Consider the following 27,558-nt stretch of genomic DNA (forward strand, 5'->3'; position numbering starts at 1 on the left):
CACGAGACTTAAGGTCTCAGAGGAGATTGTGTTGGGTGTGTTGGGAACGAGAGGAGCGACAAAAATATTAAACTATCGTTAGCAAATATTATCATCGCCATCCATTATTATGAAAACCCCTGACCACCGTTATCTTCGGGTTCCTTATCACTTAATAACAATACAAGTGTCATGGCAATGTTGTTGGTTCGTCTTTTCCGTTCGTTGGTAAACAACGATTTTTAAACTTGTCGTTACGCACATACACTTTTCCCCGTCGAAATATATATTATTGAATTTTCGGTCACACACATTTCCTTTGCGATTACACACGAACAGGTAAATTCTTTTCGACGGTCTTATCATTTAAAATGACTAACACCCATAATAGTTTGTAATTATGTAACTAATCATCGTACTAATAATGTCCATCAGGGGGTTCGTCAGTATGTGATGAGTATTGTTTCGGTCAAGTGAAATAAAATACATAAAGGTTTAAAAACACGAAGGGGGTGCCATCATAGTTATAGCTGCTCTGGTTTATGGAAAACTTATGGGTTTTACTGTTACTATGATTATCCTTGTTGATGAAAAATTTAATTTTAAAATTGCACATTTACTTGAACATATGTTAAAGGCTCACTATGCATGTTGATTACAAAATCAGCCTTGGATTCAGCTGTTTTTCTCGATACAAAGCGATTTGTCTCTACTGTTTAAGAAACTTTTCGTTTACGTCTTTGACATTATTTTTTTTTTTCGGTAAATTATAATTCGAAAAAAACAAATATTACCGACATTTATTTTTATTTTATTTTTGTTATTACTGTAATATTATGGTAATGTGTTTAATTGTAATAATATTATTACTTGTATGTACTGTATTATTGAGTATAAAAAAATAACGCGCACATAAATTACAAAGTTCGTATGGTTGCCCTTTAACGTTTTGCTTCTCACAGGCAAGATACTGTTAAGGTGATAACAGACGTAGAGGGGATACACTAGATTAAACTTTTACGTTGCTATATTTAAAAATATACCTAAAAGTAACATTTGGCATTCCATTCGAAATCGATTCCTGAACAAAGAAATTACTGAGGACTACAATTTAAATCACGTACTAAAGATATTTATGAGAGAACTGCTCTAGATATTTTTTATCTTTTAATTAAATTTTCAAGTCTAATTACCTTGAAAACTTTGAATTTAATCTAATGAAAACAACAAGACAACTTTATAATGTTGATTTTAATTGTTCTGTTAAATTCACAGTAATTCAAAATTTATATTTAACATTATATATTAGATATAATTTTATCGAAAGGTATTCGAAATGTTAATATTCATATAAAAATACTTGGATATTTTTATTTTTGCATTATATTATAGATAATACAAGATGTTTATATGATTGTATTTATAGGTACAATTTAATTTGAAAATTAAAAACCAAAAACTATGGTGTGAAAAAAATTGATATAAGTTAAATATGTCTCAAAAAGTATAAAATGGCGTATAAAAGTTAATAATAATAAAAATTAAATATGCCTTAAAAACAAAATATACTCAAAATATATATTTATATTTAAAATAAAATTTCAAAACTAGTTTTGTTAAAACATGAAACATATTTGTTTCGTACTCTGCTATTTTTGTGACTGTGCAAAACAAATATGCAAATGCTACAAGTCCTCTGCCTTAGTCTTGACGAATAAATGTTAAAGATGCATTTACAGATTGTCACCCTTGGGAAACATTCCATCTATTGATAAATCGATTTCGTGATTTGTGGTTGATAAAAGAATTAATATATTTCATCAATCAATTTTTTTCTTAATTTAGCAGCCTGAATGATATAGATCGTTCGATCGACATGGCTGCAGAGTTTTCTTTATTAAATGTATTTACTAATTGCTTAATTTTCACCGACGGATCAGTTTCGGCAATATTCGCTGATTATTTTTTTTATATTCCTAGCGTTTCATGGAGTTTTTCAATAATGTTCTCTTATCTGCCACTTCTTTCATAACCGAATGCCTTGTTATAATAGACGCTCTTTACTCTATTAAGCTATCTAATCATAACTTTGTTATTCTTTTCGATTCTCAAGCTTGTCTCGTGGCTTTAAATTCTTCTCATTTTCAATCAGCTACTCCTTATCTCGTCCTTCTAATTGACATAAACTTGCTCATGCTTGCCAGTGATAGCTTTTAATATTATTTTTTTATGGATCCCTTGTCATACCGGTATCCTAGGAAACGAAATCACAGACCTTCTTGCTATCTCATGCGCCAATTTTATTCCTTTGCCTATTAAAATTCCATATTCTGACTTTTCACCAGCTCTTAAAGCCTTTGCATCAAATGCTCAGAATTAGAAATTGATTAACCTACCCTTAACATTTGCCGCATCTTTTCGTTTAGATTGTCTTTCCGTTTTATCTTTTCTCTGATTTCACAATATTCCTATAACGCGAAAAATCATAGTTTCCTATTCTCGTCTTTGACTTTGCTACAATTGCCTCCCGACTCACTCCTTTTATTTATCCTTGAATGATTCTTCTTATTGCACTCGTAATGGGGATCTTATTTTATGCAACGTTTCTCATCTCTTATGAATATGTTTTTCATATCTTTATCCTTCTTCCTGTTGTATATTATTTTAATTGTTGAGACAAATTGTATTGTATTTTAATATTAGTTTCTTAAAAAATAAAAAATTACTTATCAATAATAGAAATTATTTTTTAAATGTTATTAATTTCTATAATTTTACTTTTACTCTTAAATAAATATTTTTGATTTGTATGAAGAAATTATATTGATTACCTAATAATTTTGAAAGAAAAAACTATGAATATTAAAAGTTATATAATACAATTATTTTTTGAATTAAAAATATTTACTTTTAAACTACCTAAAAAAATAAAAATATTCCCTCGAAAACATTTTCCAAATTAAACATTTTACCTGTCATTACAGTTGATAGTCTTAAGAGTAGTGAATACCTATATATATTTTACTTAAGTGTAACTTACATTTTATTACATAAATAATTTTTAATTCAATTTTATATATTTTTTGAACATTTTCCATCGTTATATTATGTTTGTATTTGTTATTTAAATATTTTTGATTATATAATATAAGGTAAATATTATATCCATACATTTATGTTTTTATTTATTTTTTTATTTGGACGAGCAAAAGCCCAATAAAAATAATATAAATATGGTCAATGTAGCGTACAATTTTCTAAATGATTACTATACACTAATATACACTATACACTAAATCTAAAATTAGATTATACATTTTTAAATATACATTAACACTAAGGGAAATTGAGTTATTACAATGTAAATATATACAAATATGATCAATATTGAGATACGTCTTTCAGGTTTTAGTTTATATCTTGTACATATTATCTCATTAAATTATTTAATAGTATTTTATCTAGTATAAAAAAAATGTGTAAATCGTTATATATGCATTTTTAAGTAAAGAAATAAGTAGGTAATAAATATTAATATTAATGTTTACCCTGTCTTTACCGTCTTTTTTTTCTGATGGTTTAAAATATAATTTACCCTACTTATAGTTTTAATTCGTCAGCGAATTGTTATTATTTAGATACAAAAACTGTAATTATACTTTATACTGTATATTGATTTTTATTTTTAAATAACTTTTAAATTGGTGTGCTGGAGAAAAAAAATGTAATAAAATAATATGTAGTTTTTTAAAACGTATTTTATTACTACTGCAATTTATAGTGGCTGGTTAGCTGTTTAAAAATAAAATAAAATACTTTTAAGTAAAATATTATATTTAAATTATAAATGAGAGGTGTTTATTAATTTTAACTTATAATATAACTTATATAATTTATTTTATAATCATCGATTATATTTTCATAATAATAAAAAATAATTATTTACTTATTTACTAAAAACAATTTTGAGATTAGCTTTATGTTAGCTCCTTGAAAGATTTAAATTTTAAAATTTTTTTATTCGAAAATGATTAGCCATCAATACCATTGTATAAAAAAATTAAAAGAATGAGTTGCAAAAAAAAGTATTTTATACATATAAATATGTACATATAGAAGAATAACCGTTATTAATTTCATTTAATTTATGAGTTATGACGTACTTTTATAAATATTTAAACTTTTTATCGGTTGAATAATTTCAATAAAGTGTTCAGAATTTCTGAGTAATATTTTTATAAACTTGTAAGTTGACACCAATGGCATTATTGTTTACTTTAACACTGTATTTTATTCAAAATTAATATTTTAAACTTAAGATAATAATACATACTATAAATAGCACAAACGTTATTAAAGATTTAGTATATTATATTTACAAAATGTTATGAAATCTTATTTTTACGTTCTCAGGCTTATTAGTAATAATTAATTATTCTTTTTCAATCATAATATTATAAATATTTATTGAGTTTGTATTCGTAAACTTTTTCTCTATTATTATAATAACTGTTTAATAACCTGCATTTATATTTGTCATGTTATAATGGTAACTTAATTATAATTAACAATAGCATATTGTACATATTATATGTTATTAGTTGAACCTACGAAATATTTTAAAACCATTTAAAAAAAAAATCTTATCTTTATGTCACTGTTTAATATTATATCTTGTACACTTACATAACATATTTTAAGAACATAGTGAAACCAATGTAAAAAACTTTAATTGTTATGAAATTCTTTACAAATTTTTCAATTTTACCCAAAACTTTCAAGAAATTGTATGTTTTAAATTCAATGAATATGAAGTACCATCACTAAATTCCGTTTCTAGTCAAAAAATACTTCAATAAACTCTTAGAGTAGGTACCTAATTTTACTAAAATGTGATCACATAAAAATACAATTTATCATTAGGCGAGTGGAGACAAAAGCAGTAAGAGTGGTTATGAAAATCAATGGTTTAGGGAAAATAGGAAGAGGAAGACCAAAATAGAGATAGTTGGATGGATTGAGAATGATATGAGTGCTGTTGGTGTGTGCGTAAATGTAGAAAATCGATACGAGTGAAGGTATAGAACAAAAGTGGACAACCCCAAATAGTTGAGAAAAAGGCAAAATAGAAGAAGATTATTTTATTACAATATATTTTTGTTTTCCTGAGAGTCTTCAACAAATTAATTAGTGACCCTAAAATTGAATTTATTTTTTATTGAACAATAAAAAGCGAGTTCTGACCAATTATATGTAACACCTATGTTAAAACTAATGAAATAGTATACTTCGAATACATCTGGGAAGGGTTAAAATTATGTGAGTCTCTATCAATAGCTTGGAGTTTTTTTCTACAATATACCTACTAAGTATAGTTTTTATATTTTGTTATAGTTTGTTTATGTTCTAACTTATACATCAACTATGTCATAATATATGGGTATATAAGCATTAACTATCTAAAGTCAAATAATTTAGTTCACATCAGTAAAAAATTCATTAGGTCTTTTAGGTTTTAGATAAATTATGAAATTCATTAATTCGCTGGATCTTGTTATAATCATTATTTAAATACATTTCTTTAAATTTTAAGAACTTAGATAAATTGAAAATATATGTGTGTGGTGCAATGGTAGTCATAGGAAATTACTTGCGTCACTCTGTAGTCAGTATATTGTGCGTGTGAACATTCTTCAGATTAATTTTTAACGACTCAACCTCGTCGGTATAGTTTTATGATCCACAGTTTTATTTAGTGAGCTTTTTCATCTATTTTTGTATCACACTACGTAAATTGACAATTATTAAAGATTTATTCAGAAATATACAAAATTTTATCGGTATTTCTTGACATACTGGACGAGTATATCAGGGAAAGCAAATAAGATTAGGCTGATTAAAGATAAGCTAGTGAAACTTGTGATGATTTAGCACGTATTAAATTTATTTTTGATAAATCAACTAGAATGTGAGGTATTCTCGTAAAATATTTTTTAAGTCAATAATGTGCAATTATTACTTTTAGACAATGAATTAGACCACTTTGTAACAATTCAGATCACCCTAGTATAGAGTAAATAAGAAATAGGTTTTTATTTTAAGTTATTAATCATAATTTAACTTTGCACTGAGAGAAAATCTTGTATATATGCCGGTTTTAACGAAATTTGTATAATTACATAATTTAATTTTTTAATTACTATTATAATAATTTCAAATATTAAATAATATAGAAATATTGTGAAATTAACAACCCCTGGTTTCTTTTAAATGCTAACAATTATGATTAACAGTTCATATTCTTCATTTTTATAATTTAATACAATTATATTATTATAATATTTATTAATTTATATTAACCTCTACTTTTATTAATATTTATAACACTACAAGACATTTTTATGTGTAAGGTGGGAAATGCAAAGCGGTTTTTTACAACGACAAAGTTAATTTCATTTTTGATTTTCCATTGCTTTTTAATTTAAATATCATTATTTTTTTCATCTATTTCGTATACTAATTAATAATTTCATTAATATTTTATTTATTAAATTAAGTCAAACTACTCTAGAAAGAAAAGATTGTTTCAAACAAAAACATTAATGTAATTATATTCGTTTTTTCACAGTTCATTGTTTTATTTAAGCCACAATTTTTTTTCCTATCAGAAACTGTTCTGTGTCACTTTTAGTTTTCATCCCATTATTACTTTACACTTAAAGTATTACTTATAAGGAGGATATTTTAGTGGAATTCAGTAAGTAATAAATAATAACGAGTAAATAGTAAAAAATATAAATTCCTTTCTATTTTTAATTCATTTTCTCATTATTTGCTTATAAAATCGGGATTAAGATTTTTATTCGTTTAGGACACTATGCATTTTTTTTTATTCTATTGTGTTTTATGTAAGTAAATTTAAAAAGCGTTTCAGAACTATGCGATTTACATACCAATAGTTGCGTTTTTTTCTTCATATTTTAACATTTTTGAGTTATGAGAACATAGGTTAAGTATCTAAATATTTTTACGTTATATTTTGTCTTTTTATCTAAACTTATTTTCGTAATATTTATCGATACGTTAAGGAAAGTTAAGAATGTTTTTTCATAATTATGTTATTAATTGATATTATGTAATTTTTCAAGAACTTCATTTTTTCGTAATTATCCTTTTATTTTTATATTATAAAATAATCAAAATCACAGCCTTGCTTGTCAATATTATACCTTTTCGTATGAAAATATCGGTCTTACACTATAGTATTCTATTTAAATGAATGTTATAAAAAAAATTATTTTTAGAACTATGTTAGTATTATCATTAATTATAAGTTCTTATGTAGTCTGTTGTAAGCTTATTACCTAGTAGTAGTAGTTTATGTAATAATAAACAACCTAACATAATTTTATATTATTTTACAGCAAAATAGCACCCATGAAAGTTTATAGAACAAATAATTTTGTTTTTTACATATCGAACTTTTCAAATTTATTACAAGTGTTTTTATAAATTTTAATTTTTTTTATAGGACCAATATAATATACTTGTTCTAATTAAATGTATTATTCTAGTGTCAGAATTGATTGATTGATATGTGATAATCTATTAATTGTTATTTGATATAATTGGTGTTATTAATCAGTAATTTATCAATTGTTTTATGTTTGCTCTATTACAGTTTTCCATATTTTAATGACGCATTTATTGTATTGAAGAGTGTTTACTAATATATTTATTGATTTGCTATATAATCTTATATAATTGAGACAGACTAGAGTCATTTTCTATATGTTTTGTTTAGAAAAATTATAAAACTCAATTCATTTTTTATGTTAATACAGTATAGTTTAGGACGCAAGTTAATAATTTATAACAAGTTAACAAGTTATAATTAAAATATTAAAATATTTCTTTTGATTCTTATTGATATGTTTATCTTAACCTAGGTATGATAAATATAATCAATTAAATTTTAATAATGTATTAAAAAAAGAGATTATTGAGGGGATTTTGAGTTATACAAGGCATATTCGAAAAGTAAGAACCATTCGCTGATATTTTAAAATTGACAAGTCGTAACACGCTTAAACGTACAGTAAATTATTACTTAATGCTTTTAATTTTTATTATTACAAGCGTTATATTATACTACAGAAATTATTTATAATTATAAAAGAGAAGAGAATAGATTGACAAAGAATTAAAATAAGGAATTCAACAGTATTGATAAAGGATACAGTTCTTTGTTCTTCGCCTTTCACCCTTGTCTTAAACCTCCACTAGTCCACTAGTCACGATTTTTTATATCCCATACGCACACACCAACGGCCGTCATATCATTTTCATATCATTTTTTGAACTTTTTCTTTCAACATTAATTTTCATAAAAATTCTTACTACAATTGTTTCCTCTCGTCTCATCACATTCCCAAACCATCTCAGACTATTTTCTGTCATCTTGTCCGCTATAGACGCTACATCAATACTACCTTTCACATATTCGTTCCTTATGCTATATATTCTATATTATTTTTCTTATTTTAATATTTTTTTATTTTATGACAAATGATACACTTGTATAGATAAAAACGTAGGTATAACTATAGAGGGATCAAATATTGGTGTGTAATTAAAAGTATGGAGTAATCCCCTGAACAATAATGAAGAACACATTCTTAAAAATGTATATATAAACATAATATGTACTTATTTTATTATATACGAATAATAAATACTTGAATGCAATTTGTTTCTTACATGTATATATATAATTTAATTTTAATTAATTTTCACTACTCGAAGCTAATTTGTAAATAGTAATATAAGTTTGTTTATATTATACAGAAACGTTTGATAGTTTGTTCATCATAATTAATTATTATTTAAATTTTAAATTTAAAATATATAGATAAGAATATATGGAAATATGTATTCATGTAGCTTACGGTTTTAATTATTTAATTATTTTTGTCGTAAATAATAAAATATATAAGTTTTCCAATGGGACTATTTAAATATTCATTAATATCTCTGTAAGTTCTCGATTAAAGTTGGTATTATATGTATCTATATATACCTACATTGAAAAATATATTATATTTATACTGTTTTAATAATTTAAGGAGTTATTTATATAATTTTTATAACGAATAAAACATAGACAATAATCTACTTGGTTAAAACTTGAAAAAACAGTTGACTAATGTTACTTGACCATCATATGTAATTAATACGTACAATGCATAAACATATAATTTAAAAATTGAAAAAAATTAAAATAATTTAGCTCGTTATAAATAGATTATATAATTATACATAGGCACAATTATACAATTCATGATGTCTTGAATTCAAGAAGCTCATAATAAATAATTGATGAATTAGTATACAAAATATCAGATTGTTAATTTTTAAAGCATTAAAAAATATATCTTTTATTCTTATAAATTGATTTGCACTTTGAAATTTTATTATTTTTGTTAATTTTATATTCTGAGTGAAACAAGAACTCAATTGTTTTTACCATGATGTTTTCTTTTTTGTGCCTGTGACAACTAGAAGTTTTGCTTTGATCTCATCAAATAGGATGTAAAATGTAGGAAATGAGTTCTAGTTGATATTATAAGATGGTAATTTTACGAATTTATCAATATTTTTCTTAACAATTGCGAAAAAGTAAAAGTATAAAAAAAAAATGGCAAAATTTACTGTACATCGGTTTTGAACAAAATCACTTTTTTGTTTTCATTATAATTAGAAAAAAAATAATCGTAGAGGTTTGAAATTTTTACTGAATGCTTATATGACCGTTCGCTATATTTGGCTTAAATTTCAAAAGATTTTTTCGAGTTATTTATAAATAGTGCAAAATTACTTTGTTACTAATTATTGTAAAAAAATTGTATAAGGTATTAATGATGTTCAATTTAAAAGAAACAATAAAAATCCAATCAATTTTTGTAGTTAATAATTCATAAAATTTACATTTTTTTTTATTTAAGGTTTAAAAATTGGATGTAAAATTTGTTAAAATATTTTCTTTGTACCAAAAACGAAAACAAGTTGCAAACATTTTTTTGACATAATCAGATACGTTTATTCTATTAAGCGATATTAATTATTTTGTTGTTATTCTATAAATATTAATCATATGACTCGAAACAATAAATAATACGTCCATAAAGTGACATCTCAATTTCTGCTTTAGTATTATTTTGAGTAGATTGTAATGTTTTGATTAATTTATGCAGTCCTACGATAGTAGTAGGACCTACCATGATAAATCTACCTACGTACGGGCTACATAAATAAAAATATTCGATAAAGTAATCGAAAATCTAATGATTAACTTTACTTTAACCTAAAAACCCATTCGACCACAAAACATTTCGACCATCCTAATAAAATATTTGACCATTTGTCTTTCGATTAAAAGATGATTTGATCACATGATATTTCAATCATATTTCATCCATCACTAAACCATCGACCAAATGCCTTGTACCGCTATTTCATAATAAAAACAAAATGCATGTGTATCGAAATTAAATCTACATTTTATAAATGTCTCACAATGGTGTGGTAAAAGAAATAAAAATTTTAAATTATTAAAATAATTAATTAAGAAACGAAATGTGATCTTCAACTTTGATAAATGTATTGTATACAGTCTTAATTTTGTTAACTTGTAGGTATATATATATATATATATGTCATTATAAAATGTGCTATACGAGAAAAACCATTCGTTGTCGATATCAGCTTTTAATTAATTATACTTAAAATCAAAACAATTCAATTGTAATCTGTAATAATAAATAAATTAAAATTAGAGCAAGGACATATTTTGTGTATAAAAAATACTACTACTAAATAATAAAACTAATGTGTTAAAATAAACATTGAAAACTTGACAATTTATTTTTCCAATGCACTTAATACACTGATAAAGTGCACCGATATTATAATTCGTAATCATTTCTGGGGAGTTCATTACAGCAGTACCTATATATGAGATAAGTGGTCGCCAAATGTCTGCGATCGCTGGTTCGTTGGTACTGAGTTTACTCGTTTAACTCACGTTGATGAATAGTAATTCCGCTGTATCCGTTCATTATTTTAGTCCGGCGTTACTCTAGTCTTGCACGCGAGACGTACCTATACTATTGTTAAACGCAGATATAGGGCCGCATGCGTTTTAATAGTACATACAATATTTTTTTTAGTTGATTTTTTTTTTTCTATTTTTATTCCATAAATTAATATATATTAAATAAATAATTAAAAATGTCTACAAGTAATAACCAAACGGATCAGAAAAAAGAGGATGACCAAAAACGCATAGCCATGCAACTTAACGGAGTATCAGGTACATTAATTATAAATTTGAATTCGTTATTTCTTTACATTATAATGGGCCACGAGTTTTATTTGTATTATTGACGAAAACATTAGAAAAATATGGTGATGATAGTTATACGATATAAAATTATTTATGTTTTATAATATATTATTAGTTTATACTAACAATCTGATTATGACCGATCAATAGTTTATCAAATACAACTATAACTCGGCTTTGTAGTAAATACATTAGTGCTATAATTTTAATGTATATACATTAATTTTATCACATATTAAATTAAATGTAGTGAATTTGTTGTATTATAGTTTTATCTTTTGTACAGATTAAAAAAAAATGATTTTCTTTCTTTTTAATGAAGTAATAATATGCTTATTTGAATTTATTTCTTAGGTGTGTATAATTTATTGAATGGTTTTGAATAATACTTTTTATATGTTAACCGCAATAATCATAATTTTACAATATTGAAATAACTATAAGATTTTCTATTCTCAAAATAACATTTTATACGATTTCTAGCAACGTTATAGTATTATATATATATATATATATATATTATTTTAATATCTTGTTTTATATTGTTTAAAATACCACTAAAAACTACTATATTGCTCATAAAGTACCATGAATGTTGTACTCTTATTACCTAAACGTATGTATTGTTGACTGATCTTTTTTTTTTATGTTTTTCTGGTTTCTCGTATATATTAGATAAAATACCACCAGTATTGCTCAAAACAACATACAACAGTTTAATTAATTTTTTTATATCATATAACTCGTTGTTTAAAAAAGTTTAAATAAAAATCATTCATCTATCACATTAGTATTGTTGACAAAACTATTATTACATGCTGTCAATCGTGGGACGTTCAGTTTATAACGAAAACCATATAATATTGCTAACGAAAATCATTTTACCAAGTTTTAATAATATACTTCTGTCATCAATCCATGAAACAAATACATAATTAAGAAAAAAATATGGACATATGTAAAAAATTGCACGTGTAAACGATCCTCTATGCAAATAAGCTTTTTACTCGTTTTATAATATGTTAATCGACAGACAAGTGTTAATAATAACACATATTGTAGGTAGTGTATCTACGTCACACAAAAGCATATAATCTAAAAAAAATATGATCATCATTTTGAGTTATAAAGTAACGTTGCAAGTGTACTAAATGATATGGAACAATGTCCACTATATAAAAAAATTATCAACGCGTAAAAGTATAAGAAATTGCACTTTAGTAGTTATGTTTTTCTTATAAATTTAATAAACAGATTAAAAAAACAATAACCAATTATTAAAATTATTAAAAAAGGCTTCTTCATATTTTTTTCCAAATTTTTTCACTGACATTCATTGTGTATATTTCATATTATTGAATTATTGTCTAGCTATAAAAATCAATAAATATAATTTAGAAGGATGGCGTAATCATTCATATTAATATAAAGACAAATTTTTATTAAACATGAATATGATTAATCGTTTCTTATATTAATATTAATATAACGCGATATTATGTAAATCTATTTGTACGTAATTTAATTTAAATCGTTTAAGATGCAAAAGAGACAGACTCATAGTACAAACGATCGTCTTCTCGGATCAGAAACGTTCAATGTCGCATGCTTACAGTCTACTTATGTTAACTGCAGAACAAAGGTCTTACTACGACACCATAAGTTGTTGTTGGTTTCACCAACAGATGTATACAATGCATATATTATTCATGTAGAAAATGATTTGTATAGTGTATGTTTTAATTATTTCAATATTTACTTATAAATACTGAAAAATACTTAAATATAAATAAAGTGATTATGATAATGTTGGTATAATTTAATATACTTATCAATCGTTATGTTAAATTTTCACTTATTCAGAAAATAATTATATTTATAATGAATCTCTTTACCGTTATCGATTGATTTTGTAAATAAGTAAATTTGTATATTTATTTTATTTTTATTTTAGCTTATTTTATAATATAACGTATGGCACATACAAACGTGAGAGTGATAATAAAAGATAACATAATTTAAAATATAATAGTGATATAAGAGTGATATTGAAAATATGATTGTTTAAAATAAATTAAATATATTTTCAAAGCTATTTATTTATAATTTATTGTGTAATCTAAATTTATATAGACTTATTATTTAAACACACATATTTAATTATTGAAGATATTTAAACAAGTGAAAATATACGTGCCGCTGCGAAGAAAAAATGAAAAGAAGTTTTAATGCTTAAAAATGTTTTATAGAAAACGCGTTTATCACGATGTTAATATATGTATTAATATACGCACAATATTATAGTACTGAACGGTTTACTAAAGACTAAAAGTTAAATAAATTATTATATTGACTTTAAACTGCGTTGTAAGCCAAAATGTTTTCAATACATTATGCATAATTATTAATTATTAATTACATATCGAATCAAAATTAGTATGTCTATTATAGGTTTAATTATTGTTTTATCATACATAATAAGAAATTGTATTAACATTGTATTAACCGTATTTTTATGTATGTTTAATATGTGTAACAAATAAATTGAGGGATTCGCAATTTTTTTAATGAATCACAGTGGTCATATGAAACATCTAAAAAGTTTGGAAACCTTTAATGTACTGTGGGGATCACATATAATCCATAATGACACGTAACGTCTTTTTTAACTAAATTAATGACTAAAATTTAATATTAATTTAATTTAATTAATATCTAATTTACCATCGTATATACTCATAAAAGTTATTGGTTATTATTATCTTTAAGCGTTATACATTATAATACGATATAAATACTATGCCTTACACTGACTTAGGGCTTCCAAATTTTTTTGCACGAAACACGCTGTATATATAACAAAGGAAATGACCTATTTGCCTGTATTATGTCTGTTGCGTATTGTTTACACTAACTAATGATATATATATAAATATATCGTGATCGGTCAGTTGGTTTTACACTCATATTTGTTGCAGTACATGTGAAGCCACTTAAGATTCAATACTCCCCCGATTTTATTGTTTACACATTTCCCTCCGTATACGATTATGTAACAATATGAACACATTAAATCTTATTACTATGGTAGCCCTTGTACAACTGAAGTTCTTGAAAAAAGAACCGCAACAAACAACAATTATCCATGCAAAGGAAAATATTATCTTAAATAACTTATTTGATAACGTGTTCTGTATTTGACTTCTACAAACGGCTTTTAACGTACTAAACGCTACTACTATGTTATTATAATCATTATAGATTAAAGTGTATTGGACAGGTACTAGTTTATGATATAATTATTGAACGTCATAAAATATAGGTGCATCAAAGTTCATGAAAATGATATTAATTTTTTTTTTTTTTTGTAATTATTACACCACGATGATAACTTTACTAATAATCAAACGAAACAAAACATTATTCATGTTATTAGTGTTTACTTTTGTTTTAATTTGATAGTGGTTTATCACGGAGATATAATGTTAAATTTCGAAAAGAGAGATATTGTATCTTTACTGTGATATAATTTACACATGTTGATGCCGCATCTGATATCTGCTTTACTCGATAGTTTTACAATATTAATTTGAATTTAAATCAATAAATTAAATTCAATAATTTATGATTATTTCATAACAACATGTAGCACGACGACAATACACAGCTGCATTTTTATTATATTATACATTGGGTGCATAGTTAATTTTTTCAAATATCTATCTTACATTATGCAGTGAGTCGTCTTTAAATAGTTTATTAAATAATCCTATAACAGTATGTGTACAATCCCACATCCATTACTTTACACAATGTGTATGTCTTCGACATTAATCTAAGGCTAACATACGTAATATAATATGGTAACATACGTATAATTGGTACGATACTGACACGACACACGCGAGCATATTATTCATAATACAAACGTATTTTAATTTTCTAACAATTCCAGGAAAATTAAACAAACACCAGTGATGTATATTATGGCATACTGACACATATAACATTAAACATAGTTCTCCCTGGTGTCTTACGACGTTTACACTAGTTTAAACTAGTTTACACTAGTAATACACACAAATCACGTTCACTTATTTTTCGAACATTTATCCACACAGAATAATATTGTGTTTAAAACAGTATATTATTAATGATTTTTACGCTTGAGCTGAAAACAATATTTAACAATACGTAGTAACGCGTTATTTTAACATAATTCTTTGGTTTAAAATTTAACCTAATCAAATGACAACGATGATGAGTATGTGAAAGTTAGCATTGGTAGTATACGAAACGAGAGGAAATACAAGCAGTAAGAGTGGTTATGAAAATGAACGTTGCAGGGATAAGAGGAAAAAAAGACCAAAAAAGAGATGGTTGGATACGATTGAAAATTATATGAGGGTTGTTGGTGTGTACGTAGGGCATGTAAAAAATCGAAACAAGTGGAAATTTAGAACAAAGGTGGCCGACCCCAAATACTTGTGAGAAAGGCGAAGGAGAAGAAGGATGAAAATGATAATGATTCGCAGCTATGACTCTACCATGGGAAATATTTAATGTAGTTTTGAACTAAGAAAATTAATGTTCTTCCACTACGTTCTGTTAAATATTGATATGTAGTGGATTTAGCAAATCAGTAGCGGGGTGAACTTTTTTTACTCCATGGAGCTATTTTAAAGTCCGGTTGGTTTTGTTAACATACTACAAAAATTAAATAAATAGTTCATGTATTAAATTTTTGTTATTAAATATTTGTTTTGTATAAATAAATGTACTAATAAATTACAAACATTGAACGCGTTCGCTTATAATTATATAAGTACTCGTGGCGTGATTGAGTTAAAATACTAACAAATTTTACGATATAATATTTTTGGATTAATGTAACGTATATTTATGAATTGAATATTATGAATCTGCTTACTACCGAACAGTTATTATTATTATTATTATTATATTTATCGTGTACGTTAAATAAGATATCTAATTTTCATGAAAATTGATCGCTTTGCAATAATAGGTTTTTGTAATGTGAAATTAGTATAAAACGTATGAATATCGATTGGTATAATAAAATATCTTGTTATCGGAAATACTCATGGTCGGTATGTATATGAAGTAAGCCTAACAAATCACGTCATTGGTGTTATCGGCATAATCACACAATTTTACTTACCATTAATTATAACTATAATTGTTTAGTACATAATCACAATATATATGTATATGATATTCCTATACAGATGTATTTATTTTATAACTATATAAATTTTTACACCATTTTTTTCGTATACTGCAGCGCTATATTACTTACAACAACTATTAAGGAAAATATTTTCACATATAATTATTATTATTATTATTATAATTATAATTTTTATTGATAAATCAATTAATATTTTAGTGTAGCTAATATATTTTTAACCTTATCAAGTCATTAAGTAACATCAGTAATCTGATATCAGCATTACTTAATTTTTTGATTTTCGGTAATACCATTTTGATTCATATACCAAATATATCAAATAAAAATAAAAATATATTATTTCAATGACCAAGTGGTCGTGTAGTGTGTTCGATATCACTTCGCAGAGTTTACATGTTTAAGGTTATCTTATGTTTTGTTCATCTCTTGTAATGGTTTTACTTCGTATTTATTTTTTTATTTTCTGTAGTATAGTATACAAAATATATTGCAGAAAAATTACGGAAATCGATTTATTTTATATGAACCCTATTATGAATGTTCTTTTCGCTAGCATCAATAAATGTATAAGTACCATCGTAAACTTCTCTGGGTATTTCAAATTTAGCTTGACCTAAAAAAGGGAATTCGTAATAATTATGTTGTCTGTTGAATTGTGTGAATTTTAATTTTTTAAGTTTCGAGTATTTATTTTTCTCTCGGTGAGATATTTGATGTATTTTCTTTAGAAAAAAAAATTACTGCGAAAAATAAACAAAATTTGCCAATATTGTTTAAAAGGCTGCAATTTTCAATCGAAGTTTAATTTGCCCTCACGATAATTAAGTCCCTGGGTCAAACATTTTCTATGATCGGCATTGACTTGAGAAAGAAGTATTTTTCCATAGGTAGTCATATATTGGCTTATTTGAGTTGAGACTCCAGAAAACCATTAGATTTTGCTATTAGACAAAAGCACAACATCATACATAGTATACTGAAAAGTCTTAAACAATTTATAGACATGCCCAATGTATACTTAAGTAGCCAAAGATCCTAAACACATTAAAAACACACAAGATAAATGCATCACAAGTAAAAATGTTTGAGGCCCGGCTAAGTGAACACGTGTCAGCATAATAAACATTTCAACAATTTAATTTTCTAATTATTTATTTATAATAGTAATAATTACAAATACCTATGATCTATATATATATATGTGTGTATGTGTATGTGTGTGTGTGTGTGTGTGTGTGTGTGTATTATTTGTATAATATAAAAAGGACTCTGATAATTGTATGTTTTAAGTACCTATTATTAAATGCTTGGATTCATAACCAAAAAAACTAAATGAGCTTTTAAAAGTATATAACAGTTAATGTATACTCAACCGTATAATGATGTCTTCTTGATGCTTCGGATATCATAGCAGATATACTTCACTGAGTGTTATAAGAATTTTCCTCTGAAGAATTGCGTTCTTCGTTTTATATTTGCCCTGAAGACATTTCACACCATACCAGAAATATACTACCTGCATACAGTAATACTCATCGGTATAACTGTCACTTGCGTCTGATATTCTGAACTTAAATTTAAATCTCTTCGGCTTCTTATATTCTGTAAAGTTTTTATTATATACACAAATTCCAAAATAAATAAATAACTATTCTTGTTATAACATTCATAAAGTAATTATTAAAAACTATGTGTAAGATTTAATAATGAAAAAGACTATTTTTCAGTATAAAATATTATATCATTGTTCATTGAGTACAATAATATCCAATGTTATATGAAAAAATATTATTTAATATAATGTATATAATATCTTCTCAATATATCTCGCATGATTTTTAATGAAATAATAATTTTCTAATAATAGGTTTATATTGAATTTTACTTTCATAAAATTATTATTATTATACTTTTATTTGACTGTATAGTAATTTAGATTCTAAAGAAAGCATGAATATTAGTTATATAATATAATATTATTAACTTTGAGGTTTTTTCTACTATTAAATTTTCAGTTAGCAGCTCTACACCACAAATATTAAGCAACATTTATAATTTTATTGAAAATTTAAAGTAGTATACTTTAATTTATATCATATATACATACTGTTTTCATAATTTTCTCAGTATTATTTTCCTAAATATTAATTATATACTGAAAACAAATTGGTAAAAATTGTTACACAATAATTTATAATTCTTTTGGTAAAATAGGTGATTTTATGTACTTTGTGGTTTAAAAATTAATTTATTAGAAGAATTTTTCAGAACTGAAAATTTGATGAGAATTTTCTAAATGTTTTTAAATTTATGTATTAATATCGGTTAATAAAGCATACAGAACTTACTCTCTAACCTAGTTTTTTGTTTTTATTTCTCTAAAATTTTTTCAAAAGTATTGCAAGGGCGTCATTTTAGTTTTTTTAATGGTGTGCAAACAATTTAAAAGGCCATTTTTTTCCCACCACTCTTTAATCCACAATCTACAGACCAATTGTAAAAAAACCGTTTCTTGTATTTTCACTTTAGAATTTTTTTATCCAAAATATATTTATTGCACATAGACCTTATAATATTTACTTGTATTATCTACCACAGATAAAATCTCCACCGTGGAGAGAACCATTTACCATTTTAGTAATAATATTATTCATTTGAGATGAATAAAAATGGCATATTAAGATGTTTTATTGTTTCAAAAATTAAATATTTAAAGCGGAAGGCCAAGGCTATAGTATCAATTAACTATACATTTCTAGGCCAGTTTTAGATAAAAATTTGCCATGGTTTGCGGGTGCAATCCCCTCCTCTCAAATGACGCCCTGAAACATTGATCTCAATTAATATAACTCTACGACAGATTCATCATAGTATTCTAAGCAATATTATTATTATGTATAGATTAATCAATATAATTATCTTTAGGTACCATTTTGGCTACTCAATTACTCAATATTTTTTCATTAAATGTACTTATATAGATTAGAAATAATTAAATACTATTGTTTAAGTAAGAGTTACACCTATTATCTGTTTCAAGAAGTATATTAATTGTTTTTACTGCTTTGATCTACTATATAATAAACATTAGTGTTTAAAACAATTATCTCTGCAGTGCATGATTTATCAGTTAAACCTTTTTTTTTTATTAAAAAGTGTACGTATGCACTTTTTTCAATAAACTTAAGTACTATAAAAAATATTTTTGTCGATTCATGAATTTAAACTGTTAAATCATGATAATGTTATTTGAATTCATCTCGCAACAATCAATAATATTCGTACAATGATATATATACATAAACCAGGTAATCCGTTTTATACTGATTTATAAAATAAAATGATCTAAATCATAAAAGAAATAATTAAATAAAACATTTTTCGCCATTAACTAACTACAATATTATTTTGTAATACGGTTATAGATTTTTTTTTCTATATTTCAAGAACTCGAAAATTTCTTAGGAAAGTTTTTGTTTTCAATTAATTCATTTGTACCAAAAGAAACTTTTAATAATGCTTCATACAATATTAAAATATTAAATGTTGAAGAACAATTTTAAACAACAAATTGTTTTTTTTTTGGCAAATTTTTCAGACAATGAACTGCCCTTCGTTAATAATTTGAGATTCTAGTCGAAATAAAGAATATATTTATTTTTATTATTTTATAAAGATTTTCTTCGTATGTTTATATAATTATATAAATATTAAGTGAATATTTTAATTAGTTAGACAATTCTTTTTAAATATTTCATGCAGTTGATACCTTTTCATTAATTGTAAATTGAATCCTTGAATCATAATTTATCAATTTTACATCGGTTTTCGAAAAACTTTTATAAAAAAAGTATTTATTTAATTATTTATCCAAACTTAAATACGAGTAATTTCTAGGTTAACCAAAAAATGAGCTTTTAATTTTCCAATTATGATAATGATGTTCAGCCATAATATTTAAATATCAATTATTTCAGTCTTTTTCTAATAAAAACGATTGATAACAACATTAGGTCTTTGTTGAGTTTTATAATAAAATTAAAAATATTTTGTTTTTTTGGGATTAGTATTAATAAATTAAAAAATTGATAGCTAAAACCTATTTATGCTATCATGTTACTGGCCGGCTTCACTCTGTTTTTTGTGTTGTATGTAATATCGCAGATATAGAACATTTTGTTTGAACGTATATATTCATTGTCTACAGTGATAAACTTTGACCATTGCTCTTCGATAAAACCTTAATCGTTTAATAGTTTTTATAATTATAAATAGTTTCAAATATTTTGGTTAATTATGGTTTTTTCTTATTATTAAGCAATTTGCAGTTTTACACTAATCTCTCGTTCTTGTAATACAATACCACTTGACATATAATAAATATTTCTTAATATAATTGAAATTCTTCAACAAAATTGTATGCTTAGTTTTCGATGTATGTTATTTGATTTAATTCTATACGAAATTTCATAAATTGATGTTTTGCCGTATATCTTAATCTGCAGCAACTAAAATTAAATCAGAATAAAAATAATTTAAATACCTATACTAAACATTTTATTTTATGTGTTCAAATAATGAGTATGATAACCTTTTCGCCGAAATACGATTACCAATTTGTATTTTTTTTCCCATTTTGTATTGGAACAATTTTTTAGATGCATATGAATACATAACAGGAATATTGGTTGTTAGTGATTATCAAATTATAAATCTATAATTTATCATCGCCATCGTAGAATAATTATGCAGATGTATAATACCAACACAACTATGGTCGATTGTTTGCGACATTACTAACCTTTGATCTTCCCCGGTAACCCATATTCATCCATATAGTCATTTTTCTAAATTATTAATGTCTATTTTATAATAATATATATTCAAATTCTTATAGTTTACGGAGGGCCATCGGTTCATGTTGAATACGAGTTATATTTAAAATAAATACCTAATATAAATTATTTTACGGTTAATTATTTATTTTAATATATCTGTACTTATGTTATTTACAAAGTTAATTCATAAATGGAATAATAAATCGATGCGGTTTTACTTTTGTTTAATTTTTTTTATAAAAATAAATTATACTTTTTATACTTCTGGTATAAATATAAATATAGAAATCTAGTATAGAATCTGGTTGTATTAAATAAAGATAATTAAATAGAAAGTTTGTACATTTTTCGAGTCTTAAAGTAAACTATTATTTAATGTATGGAGAGTTTCCAGGGATTACAATTATCGAGATATCGTCGTATAGTAACAAAAGCCTCCTGCACAACGTGAAGTCCCATAAGGATTTATTAATAATAGGTTTATTTCCTGTGTTAATAAATCTAATCAAACTTAGTTTTCCTTAACTCACATAAAGATTGCATTCATTAGTTTAAAAAAATAACTTTTAATTGTACAAATTTCATAATTTTCAATATTTTTTTAAATTACAAAAAAAGAGTGTTACGAGTATTTAATATAATTTGTTAATTATTTATTGTTTGGTAATTAATGTTGACTAACGTATACTGAAGATCGAAGTAAGTTTAATGACTCGCAGACAGTCGGTAATAACACAAGAATAATATGATTTCAGGTTAAAAACACATTCTTGTGTTATTACCGACTGTCCGCGAGTTCTCAAACTTACTTCGATATTTAGTATACGTTAGTCAATATTGTCCTATCGAATTGTATTATTTTTGACGAATTCAAAAACGAATATTTACAATAATTTCCGAACAGCAGTATCGATAACGACGTGATTTGTTCCACTTATCGTCAACAAATGTGCATTTAATATGTAACGAATAAATTAAAAAAAATCAAATATAATAATAAATATATAAAATCACAATAATGGTTTACTGCGTCCACGGTGACCTATTCTCGGTACCGTGTGGTATACAAGCACACCCACAGAAGCAGTATAGATATATAATATACAGAGGTAGAACTAGGAATTTTTACACCCAGGGAATATGATAAAATTACGCCCTACATAGACCAATAATCAAATACTTTTCTCGAGAATTTTTTTCTAACAATTAATATAAAATCATACTTATTGAGTTTTAGTCTAATATCGGTATTTAACAAATTTAAAAATATCAAATTAGTTGTTAATAAATTACAAAAATTACACCCTCTAAAATTTTACGCCTGGGAGATGAATTCTCGTCTTACACTTCCTAGTTCCGCCCTTGATAATATATGACGGATCTACGGATGTACGTGGTTACACTTACGGTATTGTATACCGTACACGGTTTGTAGATCCGACAATCACGAGTTTAAAGTTTTGCTCTCTCGCTAAAACCTATTTTAGAATATTATATACGAATATTATATAATATATATATATATATATATAAATACCATTGACGCATATTTTCATGCGCTTCGTTGAGAAAAGGTTTCTGCTTGTTGAAGTCAACATTAATTATCGTCATGACATTGTGTTTGCTAATGTTTGGTACGTCCGGTTCACAGGTGATGAAGGCAAAATGTCAGACTCTCTCAAATGGTTCGCGTTCATGTCGTACGGCGTGGGGCATGTACTCAACGATTTGGTTGCCTCCATGTGGTTCACATACGCCCTGGTGTTCTATCACTACGTCATGCAATTGTCGAGCATCAACGCCGGGGCCGTGGTTCTGGTCGGTCAGCTGACGGACGCGGTCGCCACTGCCGCTATTGGCGTGCTGTCCGATAACGTCAACGTCTATTGCACCGATCGATACGGCCGCCGAAAGACCTGGCACTTGTTTGGTAAGCAAATCGCTAGACGTGGGCGGGCTAAGGTGTTGCCTACAAATTTACCGTGCGACCAACCATCCTGCACTCCGAACCAGTGGCGTGCAGACCGCTATTTTTCCATGTGGGGTGAATTTTAATTTTCTGACACCAACCACCCCCTGCTAGTAGTATACGTTTTATTAAGGGATTTTTATGTTCGAAATACTTGGTCCATCGATGGTGAATACATGATGCCCACGGCCGTTTTATCGGAGTTGGTTTAATGAGATAATTAGCGTGACACACATAGGCGCAATTGGAGTAAAAAATTTGGGGGGCTTCAGCCTCCTAGAAACTTTTTTTTCACCTTTCGCCCTCTATAAAAAATGTGTTTATTGGAAGGCAAGTAAAACTTAAAAATAAAAATAAATTTAATATTTTCAGTAGTAATCACATATTTTTTTTTATTTATCAATATAATAATATAAAGTTCTCCGTGGTTTTTGGAGGGGGACTTTGAATGTTTTGAGGGGGCTTAGCCCCTCCATCTCCCTCCTAATTGCGACTATAGTGACACATACTTACCCAAAAACACCGGCCGCCTAATTTTCCAGCGAGTTAGTCCTATTCGTGATATGTTTGTATGCGACGCCTCTATTTCAGCATTTGTTGGAAAATTATAAACTTTCCACGTGTGAATGATTAAAATTAGTGAACGTATCTCACACGAGTAATTCTTTTTATGTATAATAATATTTACTTTTCTACTATGGGTATAATACTATATAAAAATAATTTTGAACATTTACCGTTTCCGTTAATCCTCTAATCTTCAACACTTTGAAAACTATTTAATAAATATAATATTTTTAAGCCCGCAAAAATATGTACCAATGTAACATGGTGTAAACGCATTCAATATCACGCTTTACTTGCACGTACAGTGGCGTAGCCAGGATTTTGTAAGGAAGGGTGTAAGTGTAAATTAAACTTGGTTTTTTTTTAGTTTTCGTTAGATTTGTTGCTCAATTGAATTATTCAAGAACAAAGTTCAATTGTGATCTTGTGAATATACAATATTATAATTATATGTTATTAACATCACAATATAAAAATTATTTTTTTTTATTTGTTTATAGAATTATACATAAATCCATATAATATTATGAACATAATTATAATATTAACCATGTATCTACAACAAATATATTTTTATTTTTATAGCTAATTAATTCGAAACATCTTCGGGCTGTAATATTATAAATATACAATAATATAAATAATACATTTATTATATTTAGAAAGACAATGGGGGGTTTAAACAACCAACCCCCCTGTCTTAACCACTGTGCACGTACGAGTACATCGTAAACGTTAAGCGTTCTAAAAAAAATTTAATTAAAGTCTCCGTAAAATGTGATTAGGTCCGAGCGTATTTGCTCTTAACTCTCATTGCTTAACTAGAGTTCCACCTATGTATGCACCAGTGGTTTTCCAATATTCTTTCCTATCTGTTGTGCGCAAACAACACATTCTTACGAGTACGTTTTTTTTTTCATCATTCCCGTTGTGCAGGCAGTGTTTTGGTGTTCATCAGTCTGCCGTTTGCGTTCTCGCCGCCAATATTGCCACAGGTCGAGAGCTCAGAGTTGAACACTGCCCTCTACTACTGTTTCTTCATCGTTTTCTTTCAGATCGGATGGGCTTCCATAGAAAACTCACACATGGCACTAGCCTCGGACCTGACACCGATCAGGGACGAACGAACGGCCTTGCTATCTGTGAGGTATGACATTTTAATTTTTTTGCACATCCTTTACGAAATACTTATATGATTTTTTTTACGAAATATGACGATGCACACAGATATAGCTTTACCGTTTTTTCAAACATCCTGGTGTATGTGGTCACGTGGATCGTACTCAGGAGCAACAACGCGAACAAAACACAGTTCGGTCCTTCGGAACGAAAAGAATTCCAAGTAAGTATCGTATTCGACGTCCCCGCTACCTAACTTTTATAAATATTCATTACACTAATGAAGAACTCATACTATACCATATTAAAAACTATATATACCTAGCCTTTACTTTTTATCAATAAGAAATTTCTTCATCGTACAGCTTTTTAAGTATTTGTAAAAATAAACTATACAATAAATACTTACACAAAGCTTTAACAAAATATAATACATATTATATCCTTAAAACACTAATTTTTAACTATAATTACCTACGAGTTAGTAATTTCCAACCCGTACTTAACTATATTAATTCGTCCTGTTGCAAATCGCACAAGTGTAAGTACACAGATATAAATTATTGTTACAATATAAAATAATCTTATGACAAGAGTCCTATGAATTCCGTTTGTGTTCATAAAATATTCCATTTTGGTTAAAATTGTATTTATATTTTTCAAGCAATTTTCCGACTTAACTTTAATTTAACTATATATATATATATATATATACACAATCTGTCAACTTTGGTTTTCATGACATAAATATATATTGCTACAAGTGGTTTTAAAAATAAATACCAAACAATAATTAATTACTATCTATTTTGTAGATAGTTATATTGGTGATTATGATTGTTGGAGCTATGACTACTATAATATTCCACATTGGTGTACGTGAACCCCTGGCTAATAACCGTATGAATCGAGAACTTCTGATGACCGAAACTGAAGCTGAACGTGCTGCCAATAGTTTTTGGTCCATGTTCAAACGTTTTTCTCTTTACCAAACGGCTGTTGTATATATGTGTTCTCGAATTACAGTCAATATGACTTTGGTAAATATAGCACTGTAAATCTATCATTGCAATAAAATTATTTATATTTCATTCATTATTTTTCCTGTAGGTATTTTTGCCAATGTATTTGCAAGACTATTTAAAACTGACTGCAGAAAAACTAGCATTGTTACCATTGATAATGTTCCTTAGCAGTTTTGGTATGTCGTTCCTCAATAAGTTCATGAATATGAAACTTGGTAGAAAGGTATATCAATATATTTTTTTGTAACAACATTTTTTGACCAATCATTAATTTAACATTAACATTATGTACAGATTACATACTCCTTCGGTGTATTGTTGTCTTTGGGTTCAGCGATGTGGGTTTACTTTGGCAATAGTTCTACATTTGCTAATTATCAAATTTATGCAGTTACTGTAATAATAGGTAAATATTTTTATGTTAAATAAGAGTTCACATTAATATTAATACATTTTTGTATTTTAATCATTTCAGGTATTGCTTGTTCAGTCATATTAGTTACAAGTCAAGCATTAACTACAGATTTTATTGGTGATAAAACCCATCGTGGTGCTTTCACATTTGGATTGATGAGCTTCACTGATAAAGTATGTAATGGAGCTGTAGTTATGGCAGTGCAGTCTTTGTAAGTCTCATCAATAATAACTTTTTTCTTCATCTAATCCCATTAATATTAATTATAACATTGAATAGGCATTGTGAAACTTGCCCAACTTACTATCGCGATATCATGGTTTACAATTGGACGATTCCATCATGTTTGGCATTTATTGCTGCTATTAGTTTGCCATATGGTGGACGCCCTAATACAAGTAAGTTATTTTCAATTTTGATTTTTAGTTAAGGTGTTTCACCAAAACTAATAATTATAATTCAAAATTTAAATGTGGTCAACATACGATTAACAGGTATTTACATAATTGTTTTTATTGTTGCTTAGCTGTTGTTGATATTCCACAAACACAACCGAGTAATACTTTGGATCAATCGAAAAAAAATCAAATAGAAAAAGGACTTGAAGCTCTACCTAATACAGTAGGTTCATGACCAAATAATTAATCTAGTCATTACAACAATGATTGACAATGTATGGTATCTGTTTAGTTTTTATAAATTATATCATTGAATTACAGTAAACAAGTAACTATGTATTTTTAATTATTAATTTTTATAAATTGTAATTTATGTATAGTAATATTGTTTTACTTGGAAATAATTAAAAGGACTCATATGCACAATTATTAGTTAATATAACACATAAAGTTAAAACTGTATTCATTTTTACTTTTAGTCTAGTTTCAATTATATATACTACTATATTAACAATTGATCAGTGAAATTTTATTTAGTTTTAATAATAGTTTAATGTTATATAATTTTAATCAAACATTTAATATTTTATTTATGCATTAACAAGTTGAATCAATTTTTGTTAAATAAACAT

The 27,558-nt window shown here is 26.1% G+C and overlaps 1 protein-coding gene across 2 annotated transcripts; it reads left to right on the top strand.

The window, feature by feature from the left end:
- Positions 1–169: 169 nt before the first annotated feature.
- On the top strand, positions 170–27,274 carry LOC112689149 (major facilitator superfamily domain-containing protein 12-like). 2 transcript variants are annotated; one of them, XM_025562694.1, is made up of 10 exons: positions 170–318; positions 23,085–23,363; positions 24,906–25,116; positions 25,197–25,311; positions 25,904–26,128; positions 26,199–26,336; positions 26,408–26,519; positions 26,589–26,739; positions 26,808–26,926; positions 27,055–27,274. In XM_025562694.1, exons 2-10 carry the CDS (start codon positions 23,099–23,101, stop codon positions 27,159–27,161), a joined length of 1,443 nt encoding a protein of 480 aa, XP_025418479.1. In that variant the 5' UTR covers positions 170–318; positions 23,085–23,098; the 3' UTR covers positions 27,162–27,274. The 2 variants fall into 2 exon arrangements, with proteins under 2 accessions (XP_025418479.1, XP_025418478.1); XM_025562693.1 differs by lacking the exon at positions 170–318 and adding an exon at positions 10,992–11,350.
- The last annotated feature ends 284 nt before the right edge of the window (positions 27,275–27,558 follow it).

Source organism: Sipha flava, unplaced genomic scaffold (genome assembly GCF_003268045.1).
Source record: "Sipha flava isolate LNK unplaced genomic scaffold, YSA_version1 42_pilon_pilon, whole genome shotgun sequence".
Taxonomy (NCBI): Eukaryota; Metazoa; Arthropoda; class Insecta; order Hemiptera; family Aphididae; genus Sipha; species Sipha flava.